The 10646-nt window shown below is 50.8% G+C and overlaps 1 protein-coding gene and 1 long non-coding RNA gene across 2 annotated transcripts in view; one reads left to right on the forward strand and one right to left on the reverse strand.

Annotated features, from left to right (window-relative positions):
- Positions 1-10646, reverse strand: part of MINAR1 (membrane integral NOTCH2 associated receptor 1) — a 71521-nt gene that overhangs the window by 9162 nt on the left and 51713 nt on the right. The window contains exon 2 of the mRNA XM_029950393.1: positions 1-497. Coding sequence (XP_029806253.1) covers positions 1-381 — 381 coding nt within the window. The 5' untranslated portion in view covers positions 382-497. The remainder of the gene's footprint in view (positions 498-10646) is intronic.
- LOC115300838 lies at positions 3805-8268 on the forward strand. The gene is made up of 2 exons (XR_003912879.1): positions 3805-4034; positions 7944-8268. It is a non-coding gene; the product is annotated as an uncharacterized LOC115300838 (long non-coding RNA).

A 10646-nucleotide genomic window follows, 5' to 3' on the forward strand; every position in this document is an offset into this window, starting at 1 on the left:
CTCCGAGTCCGGCCTGCACGACTCGAAGGACGCCTCCTTCCCGCGCGCCTTGCGCCGGCCGCTGGGCAGCCTCTCCTTGGCCGCGCCCCCGCTCATCTGGATCAGGTTGAATATGGCCACGATGTCCGCGGCCACCATGATCTTCTTCGACTGCTGGTTGTTCACGGTGCACTTCATCTTGTCCTTGAACAGCGTGGCGGGGAAGCTGGGGTCCAGACAGGCCGTGTAGAAGAGCGCGCTCCTCAGCTTGGCGAGCTGGGGCAGGTCGAGCCGGGCACACAGGGACTTGCACAGGTCCTGGTAGGAGACGGCGTTCTGCTTGCTGTCCAGCTCCTCCAGGACCCTCACCAGGAGGAGGGACGTGTCCTGGGTGGTGTCCATGGCTGAGGGCGGCAGAGGCTCGCGGCCGACGCTTCGCTGACTCTTCCGGTCCTTTCTACGGTGACAGCATCACAAACCAGACGCAGATCATGAACTCCAACTTTGTTACAAACCACCTAGAGACATGAAAGGAGAAGCTTTTTAATTTGAAAATCGGCTTCAAAGACACTTATAGCACACGACTTCATGACTCGCTTCCCAGGAATCGACCTTGAGTAAATTACCGAGGGGCGTCTGGGCAGCTCAGTTGGGTGGCCAACTTCAGCTCAGGTCATGATCTCATGGTTTGTGGGTTCAAGCCCCTCGTCGGGCTCTGTGCGGACAGCTCGGAGCCTGGAGCTGCTTCGGATTCTGTGTCTCCCTCTCTCTGCCCCTCCCCTGCTCACGCTCTGTCTCCTTCTCAAAATTAAATAAACATTAAGAAAGTTAAAAAAAAGTTATTGATGACAATGACTTATGTATAAAGATAGTCGCTGTGATGGAGTTGGTGACAGTGCAAACAGGAAACATCTTAAATGTCTAAACAACAAAGGAAAGCATAAACAAAATACGCTGTCACACATAATGACTCTTAGAAGCATTAAAATGAGACTAGTGCACATCCCTATGCTGGACTGTCACCCACCGAGAGAGAGGAGCAAACCACGGTCCGGGACCCACGCGGACGGAGCGCACAGGCACTGTGCGCCGGCGGAAGGGGCCACGGGCCAGGCCACGCGCGTTAGGGTGCCACTTCAGTGACAGACGGGAAGCCACGTCAGGGGTCGCGGGGGGCTGCACGTGAGCTGGTGGAGTGTGTGGGAGTTTCACTGCATGTAAATGACACCTTTATTTAAAAAGTGCACACAGAACACTTTTTATGACCCAAAAAATACAATGACGCTACACGGAGTGAAAACAATGAAAATGAAGCTGCATACGTAAGGAAGTCTTAATCATACGAAGTTCTACGTTCTTGGAAAGGAAAGAAAGCGGGCGCTGAACCGTTAACAGTGGTTACTGGTTACGTTCGGATGGTAGGTGTGGCTTTTTCTCCTGAAGAGTAATCTTCAGTCCTCAGTGTTTTATTATGCAAATTTCCAAACATACCACAAATTTTATATATATATATATATATATATTTTTTTTTTTATAGCAAAGACTCCTATACCGCCATCTGGATTCTACCATTAACGTTTCACATCGCCGCCCGTCCATCCGTAGTCGGGGCATCTCACTTTGTTTTCAGTGCACCTCAGGGTCGATCACAGACATCTGAACACTCCCCCTGAAGGTTTCATCACCCGTATCATCGATCCGAGTCCAATAACGGTTCATGGTTTTCCTTATTAATGTAAGATCGATGGGCACAAATCTTATGGGTGCATTTGCTATAGCTTCAATAAAAGCACATGTCTATATAGTAGCCAACCCCCCCAGAAAGATCTAGAACATTCCTAGTGCCGCAGGAAGTTCCCTCGTGCCCTCCCCACTCACCCTGTGCTCTGTGGGAAATGTTATTTTTGTTCAGAATTTCCCACCCTTCCTGAGATTCTGACGTGTTCTCTCTTACAATCAGCACACGGTAATAAGGAGCCACATTAACCAAACCTGAATGGAAACGCTAAACACTCTAAAGCGGCGTGGGGCCCATCCATCAACGAGGACCAGGCTGAGCTGTGCCGGGAGCTGAGGGAGCCCCGGACCTGCCCGCGCCCCCCCTTCCCCCAACCCCCCACCTCCCCGTCGCTGCTGCTGGCAGCCAGGTCGGCTGGGTCTGCACGGGCCCAGCCTGGGCCCCTGCGTCTTTCCCGTGGGCTAAGTTTCCACAGCTCCCGGCACTGGGCTGTCCCTCCCGAGGTCAGAGCTCCCACGGGTGTCTGCAGGGACCACGGTCCAGTTTCCCCGAGGGGCCCGTTCCGCCGAGAGGGTGTGGCCGGGAAGTCTCTCCCAAGAAAACGCTCGGTGTCCAGCCCATCTGTTAAAGGTGGGGACGAGCGTGGAGGTTCCGAGGAAGTGGCTGCGGCAATGGGGGGCGGGGGGCACGGGCACATCGTGCTCCATCGCTGGGGACCCGGAGTACCTGCGGAGATGCCCTTCCTGACCTGACCGCCTCACCAGACCTCTGGGGAGCGTCCCCACCGACGGGAACCAGGCCGGGGGACGCCGGGCAGCCCTGGGGCGCAGCGAGCTCCGACCCTGCACGGCGCCCAGGACGCCCCGACTCTGCTTCCCTGGGGGGCCCCCTCACTTCCTCCTGTGCCCCCTCCTGCAGGGCAGGGAGGCGTTGGGACACCAGGGCCCGGTGTCTGCGGGGGTGAATGAAGGGATCACAAGTGATCTGGAGATCCTGAGTCGTGTTTTAGTAAATCCACTGATGCACGGCCAGGGGCAGGCACCCGGCGGCCGTGGACGCAGAGGAGGCCCGTGTGCGCGGCCCACGGAGAAGCCCCTCCGGACGGAAGTCAGCTCTCTGAACTCCGTTTCCGCCAACCACCTCGAAGGTTTGGTCTTCCCTCCGCCAACTCCCCCCAACCTGGTGACAACGAACCACTCGAACCCTCAACACTGAGTCACGGAACGTTCCGCAGGCCTGCCCCGCCCCGCCATCCACTGACCCTTCAGAAGCCAAAACGGCGGTGGCAGCGGGACGAGGTCACCTTCCCTCCGCACGTGAAGCGCACGGAGACGGCACTGCGGCCGCTTCTCCGCAGCGTCTGTTCCCGCCTGTTCCCGCCTGAGCACCGGGGCTCTGCCGCTTCCAGGACGGCGTCTGCTGCCCTGATGCAGGGAAACTCTCACGGGAGGCATTCGGCGCGGAATCTGAAACGTGGGGGCGGGACCCGCGCCCCCTGTAACGAAGGTCAGGGGGGCGGGGCCCCTTCCCTCCCCAGAGGCGTCTTTCCTCCGTGAGGTCCGGTTCGTCTGCCCGCCGTGCCCCCAGCAGCTCAACCCTGCGGCCAAGCCCTTGACCAGGAAGTCAGGACGTTACGAAGCAATTTCCAGGTCTGGCAAGACGCAAGCTAAGAAAATGTGAAAAACCTGCCGTTATGAACATCTAGAAATGCTGGGAAAACACGTTTTAAAACCATGTGTGGCTAAGCTGGGGACGGAGCCAGGTAAGGGCCCGGGTGCCGGAAACAGAAAGGATCGGAAGTCACGGCGAGCAGGAGAGGGCTAACGGGGCTGCCGTGGGCACGCGGGGGCAGGCGGGGGCACCGCGGGAGGACAGGAGCCGCCACCCCGCGGTGCGGGGGAACGCGGACGTCCGCCTGGCGCTGGGGCCCCGACGGCTTCTCCAGCTCCGCGTGCAAGTGTGAAACAGAGCGAGCGCCTGCAGCCCACGAGGAAACCCGCCAGCCTCTGGGTCGAACAGAGCAAACGGCCGCCCTGTCACATGTCAGGCGTCACTTCCGGACCAAGGTTCACGCTGGCGCAGCATCCAAGAACTCCTCAGCAAGAGACTAACGGGATATTTGCCGCATGCTGGGGACACGTCTGCTCGCGAGCAAAGGAAGCGCGAAGCCGCTCAGGGCAATCGACGGGCCGATGGACACAGGAAGCCACACACGCGGAAACGCTCCACAGCGAGTGAGAGTCAGCAGACACAAAGTAATCAGGACAGTTAGGACTTTAGGACCGACGCAAAATGGAAGAGTGGTCTTTTAAAAGCTGTAAGTACACTTTAAATAAGTAAAGACATTTTAAGTTTTCGGAAATCCAGATAAAAGACGACATTGTGAAAAAAAGGACACAGAAATCTGGAAAGGACACAGAACCAAATAGTACTCCTAGAAATTAAAAACAGTCATTGAAATAAAAACCACAACAGATCAAATAATATGTAAACATAAACAAAGAGAAAACTAGGGAACTGGAAGACAGATCTAAGGGAATCTATCAGCACGCAGCAGGGAGAAACACAAAGACTTAAAATCGTTTGTATCAAACATAGGAAACCAGGGGGCGTCTGGGTGGCTCAGCTGACTAAGCGTCCGACTCTTGCTTTCAACCCAGATCATGATCTCAGGGTTGGGCCCCACACTGGGCTCTGTGCTGACAGCGCTGAGCCTGCTTGGGATTGTCTCTCTCCCCCTCTCACTGCCCCTCCCCTGCTTGTGCTCATGCTCTTTCTCTCTGCCCCCCTCCAAATAAATAAACATTTAAAAATAAAAATGTGAAATCAGAGTTAAAAGGCATGGAGCATAGGAGAAGTTTTAACAACTGTCTGACAAACATTCCGGGAAAGAGAAGGTGGTGGAAAGTCAATAATCAAAATGATAAAGTCTAGAAATGTTTGAGACTGAAAACACAAATCCTCAAATTCAAAGAGCAGCTCCAAATAAGACACAGAGAAATAAATTCACCTTTAAACAGCAAAGCACACCGTACGGAAACTGAAGAACACCAGAAGCAGAGAGAAAGCCCTAGAATGGTTGAGGCAGTGAAGGAGGGAATTGCTGAGAAAAGAATAAAACTGAAAACAGATTTTTCAGGAGTAAAAAGGAACAGACTATTCTGTTATTTAAAGATGTGATTGTACTTTGGACTATCTTTCAGATAAACTGAGGTCTGCTTATAAAATCTATATTGCGTGTGTCCCATGATCAGATGTCCAGAATTATTAGTCCATTTAAAGTTTGGGGAAAAAAAGGAACAAAACCTGGAAGACATAGACACAAAATTCTCGAAATGCTAAGGGAAAAATGACATCGTTTATAATCCTATCACCAGGTAAACTATTATTCAGAAATAAAGATTAAAACTGCAGAGAAGATGAGTTTGTCACTCACATTCCTCGCTGTAGAACACTGAAGACGCTCCTTTAGAGAAAAGAAAGATGGATTAAGAAAAAAATAGTAAACAGTTAATTCTAAATACACACCAACTGTATAAAACCATATTAATGACTATTTTTAGAGCTAAAATGGAAGGGGCTGATGATCAGAGTTAAAACTCCCTAAGCATTACCTGGTATTCTCCAGAGGAGGAGGAGGATGTTAAATAAATTTAGATGTTAACTCAAAAATGTATGTTAGAAAACAATTCATAGAGGGGCACCTGGGGGGCTCAGTCGGTCAAGTGTCCGACTTCAGCTCAGGTCATGATCTCATGGTTCATGAGTCGAAGCCCCACATCAGGCTCTGTGCTGACAGCTCAGAGCCTGGAGCTGCTTCAGATTCTGTCTCCCCCTCTCTCTGCCTCTCCTTGCTCTCCGTCTCTCTTTCTCTCTCAAAAATAAATAAACATTGAAAAAAAGAAAAAAAGAAAAGAAAATGTATGGACCACCCCTAGTAGAACAGGAAGAAATTATAGAACTTAATGTAGAACTTCTAATGTAGAGAAAACAGAATAAACAATTAATAGAAGGTCAGGAAATCAGGCAAATGAAGAAGCAATGACAAACACAAGTAAAAATCATAAATAGTGACAGAAATATTTCCAAATACATCAAATCACACTAAATGTAAACAAGCTAAATTTATCAGTTAAAAACCTGTGACTCTCATTTGGAACCTTATTTTTCTAATTGCAGCCAAATGCCACCTGAGTGATAGACCTAAACATGTTGTCACAGAAAGGCTGCAAGGATAAGGATGAAATAGGACATTTCACCCGAAACCAAATCAGAATTCAGCTGGCGTCTCTCATAGGCAGAGCAGTACAACAGTTAAAGATCACAGACTCTGGAGCCAAACTGCCCAAATTTAAATCCAAGCTCTTCCACTTACTAGCTGGGGGCCTCGGGCAAGTTACTAGTCCCTCTGTGTCTCAGTTTCCTCAGCTGAAAATGGGGATGATAATAGTATCGACCTCCTATGACTGAGCTATATGTATGACAGTCTGGTACAGAGTAAGCAGTAAGGTTCAAGGTAAGCCAATCCTCCACGCCCACCTCTGGTCACGGAGCAAGGTGAACACTCTGTTAAAACATTTTAACAGTAACAGAGTACAGTGGGGGAGAGATGTAATTGATCATGTAATTGACACATACAGCAGCTAATATGAATTTATTTACAGTAAGTTTAAGGATAAGCCTCAAAACATAAAAACGCATGGAAAAAGTTACAAATGGATATGTCATACGACTGATGTAATTTGAAAAAATACATCGTTCTGCAACTTATATATAAAAAGGAAAGTAGGAAAACATATGTGGAATGAAACATGCCAGGTTTGGGACAGCGGTTTCTTTTGGAGAAAGTCAGACAGGGAAGGAAGATGTGGGGAAAGGCCTAAAATGAGGGTCCGGCATTATGTGCTTCCTTGACACCTGGTGAGACCTGGGGGCCTCGGACAGCCTCCCCATCTGTTCCTGCGGACAAGACCCCCAGCCAGACGGCCCTCCTATCGAGGGGACTGGGCAACGATGCAAACAGGCCAGGCACAGCCTCCCACGGAACCACGGGTCACTCGGCCTCCACAGCCTGTGTGTCCACTCCGCTCCCAAGTCCAAACCCTGTGCGGCCTTGTGTCCTCCTCCCCAGGGCTGTGAACATGTGATAATAAACTGCTGTCAGTTTCATCTGCCCAGCGCCCGGTGTTTGGTGGGTGGCCACCCCACGACCCCAGGAAGGGGAGGGTCTCTCACCACGGGGGCGGGGGGGAGCAGGTGAGGGGCAGGCCTGGCAGGTGGAGCCCGGACTCTCACAGTCCTTCCCTTAAAACACAAAACAACAAGCCCTGAAGCAAAATGACCAGCCGGGAGCCCCTGCTTCCCCTCAGCGGCAGATGGACGCCCCTGAGTTACCTTCTCCCCTTTTACACACTTTAAAAAATACATACTAATTAAAGTACATTTTAAAAACTAGAAAAACAAGGTCCCGCTTAGACCTGTCAAAAACAGAAAAGAAAATTTTTATAAATAAGGCTGTAAAGGCGAGTAAGAAAATTGACAAGATGTACTTTCCCCCCTTCCCCTCCCCACGGTCCTCTGTTAAGCTTCTCAAGGTCCACGTATGAGTGAAAACACAGGATGCCTGTCTTTCTCTGACTAATTTCACTCAGCACAATACTATCCAGGTCCATTGAGGGGGTGGGGGCTGGGGGGAGGGGGAATGGGGGATGGGCGCTGGGGGTTGTAGGTAATCGACCAATCAAATCACGGGAATCTATCCCCAAAACCAAAAGCACACTACATGCTGTATGTTAGCCAACTCGACAGTAGGTTATATATTAAAAATAATGATAGATAGATAGATAGATAGATAGATAGATAGAATAAAAAGAAAGAAAATCGACAAGACAGTGTTTTGTTGATGTTCGTGCTTTGTTGTGTTTGCATTTTTGCGGTGAGAGGCTGTGTGTCCGGTGAGAGGCTGTGTGTCCTGCAGGGAGCCCTGAACGGTTACTTGCTTTAAGATGATTAGATCAGTGCTCTGGTCAAAACACCGATCTATGAGGACAGCCAAGTACGAAAACTTGTCATAAGGTGCCTAGGATCATGATTTGATGGGTAAGTCCGCGGAGAGGGGACAGCAAGAAGCAGACCCGGTGTAGGAAGGAGCCAGCAGGAGGGCAGCCTCTTGGGTCAATGAGAAGACAACGGTTTATTCAGGAAAACATAAACGTGTCCCTGTTAGGTATTATTGGACTAACTGGCCGGCTCTCAGTCCGCGGCGTATACAAATGGACGTTACGGATGAAATGCAAAGAAGGAAAGGTTGTCCGGATTCGGATAGCGGAGGTCGTGTGAGCGTCTCCCGTGCAAGATTCCAGAAGCTCAAATCACGAACAAGACTGATCTGCCCAGATAATTGGAAACGACTTACTTACAACGCCAATAAACGTCATAAAAATGAAAAACACTGGAATGCAGAGGCTTTTTGTGTCCAAAAGAGAAAACAGTTCACAAAGAAAGAAAGGCAAATAATGCGCATCATCGTGAATAAAGCAAACTAAAACAGCGGTCTGCTTGACTACTTTCTAATTTATAAATCTAAAGAAAGGAATTAAAATGACATTTTCTTTATGAGGCAGAGAAGCACTATAATAAATGGGCTTTTTGCCTGCTGGATGGGTGTGGGTCAGGGGGCCCACACCACAGTCGGGGCGCCCGGGCGCCTCAGTCGGTTGGGCCTCTGACTTTGGCTCAGGCCATGATCTCACGGTCCATGAGTTTGAGCCCCGCGTCAGGCTCTGCTCGGACAGTGTGGAGCCTGGAGCCTGCTGGGGATTCTCTCTCTCTCTGCCCCTCCCCTGCGCTCCCTCTCTCTCAAAATAAATAAATAAACAAAATAAACAGAAGGCTCGTACCACTACATGTGTGGGGGACGTGGGAGAGCAGGCCCCCCATGGTTCCAGAGGCACACGTCTGAGCGACTGCTATTATAAGAAGTAATCAGCAGTAACCTTTAAAATAAAACTTAAAACCTAAAATGAAAATATACCTATTTTTAAATGAAACAAATCCACACTTCCAAGTCTTTCTCCAGAGGCAATAATCAAATATCTGTAAAAAATGCTACAAATACAGTCTCTTCCATGCTGCTCAGAGTAAGAAAATATGGCCAATGTCCTGCGCATCCAACAGCGGGGTGCGGCCCGCAGCACGTCGGGGCGGAGATGCCGCGCAGCCATTAGCAAGCCATGATGCAGATACGTATTTGTTGACACATTGAATGTTAAGGCACATTTGTAAGTAACAAAGCTACCAGATGGCAAGTGGTAACGTGGTATAAAATGGTCTACACCGCACACCCTCCATGGACCGAAACTAGTAGTAAGTGTCCCTGGCTGGTTTTTTCTTCCTTTGGTTTCAAGTCTGTTATCACTTAAATATTCTGAACTATCTGATTTCCTAATGAGCAAGAAAGAAGCAAGGATTTTCAGGCAGATCCCAGACTGTAAATGGGGGAATAAATTATCACCTCTGATCTCCGGTTTTCTCATCTAGAAAACGAAGGTAGCACTTCCTCCTCCTGGGATCACGAACAGGGTCAAATGAGACCTATTTTTTTCATTCAAAAGATATTTCTTCCGTAACCGGTCTATGCCAGGCACTTTTTTTTTTAGCTGGTAAAAATAGAGCAGCAGACAGAGCAGACAAAGCTAAAACAAGACGACCCTCGTGAGCTTATCTTCTAGGTGGGACAGACAGTAAGCAAAGTAAGTAAAACATACAGTATATGACAGGTAGAATGAGCTGCGGAGAAAAACAGGAGCTCAGAGAGAATGGGGCAGATGGGGGCTGTAATTTTAAATAAGACGGTCAGAGAAGTCTTCAGAGGAAAGACTGCATTTCAGTGAAGTCTCCAAATACGCATGGAAGGAGCCATGTGCCTCCCTTCCTTCCCCGGGGAGGAGGGCAAGCGTCCAAGGCAGAGGGAACAGCAAGTACAAAGGCCCTGGGGCAGAAACATAAACAGCATGTGTGGCCACAGAGGCACGTTATAAAATGTGCTATGCAAAAGAAATATTATGTATTAGCATTCACTCCAAAGTGATTATTTATCAAAATGTCTCCAAAAACAGCTTCCTAATGCTCAGACCTCGCTCGTGTTTCATTTTAGAGTCCAATAATAATAACGTCCCCTCTCTCCGCCTGAAATCGCCCCCAGGGCAGCCTCCTTCCTTTGACCTCCCCGGAAGAGGCGGGGCCCCGGACCAGATGACGCCAAGAGAGTGGAGACGGACAGATGGACAGCACTGGGGGGGGGGGCAGGGAAGCCACAACATTGCGTCCCAGCACAAGACCCCCCTCCCCCCCCAGTTCATTTCCCAGCGAAGCTCCTCCCTCTGACCCTCCCGGCATCTGCTGAGTCCGGCCGGTTTTCCACACTTTAATGTGTGTTAACGGTTTCCGTTCGGCGACAAATCTGAACGCACGCTCCAGATCCTGTGCGCCCCCGGGACAGCGGGGGACGGCCCGAGGCGTCCTGCCCGACCTGCTTTTGCGACGGTGCTGACCTTTCACCGTTGTTTCCCAAACTGGGCTCCACGGAGCCCTTGGTCTCCGCGGTTCGGTTTCAAGGGAGGAGTTTTCGGATTCGAGAAACGCTGACCAAGGTGAAGACCCGCGCGGACCCCCAGGGCGTCGGCTGGGCGGCAGGGGCGGTCGGCAGCTTCCTCCTGCGTCAGCGGCCGGGGCGGGAGGCCTGGGTCCTCGGCGCTGCTCCGCCCTCGCTGGTGAGTCAGGACCCGCCCCGCCCAGCCCGCCAGCCTCGGTGCACAGGCCAGCGAGGGCGACGATCACAGGGACTGTGTGACCTTAACACGGCCTCCCCGCGCCGGGACCCTGAAGCGCGTCCGAGAATCCCGCAGACGCGGACGGCCACGCCGCCCCG

The sequence above is a fragment of the Suricata suricatta genome, chromosome 9 (genome assembly GCF_006229205.1).
Source record: "Suricata suricatta isolate VVHF042 chromosome 9, meerkat_22Aug2017_6uvM2_HiC, whole genome shotgun sequence".
NCBI classification, from domain to species: Eukaryota; Metazoa; Chordata; class Mammalia; order Carnivora; family Herpestidae; genus Suricata; species Suricata suricatta.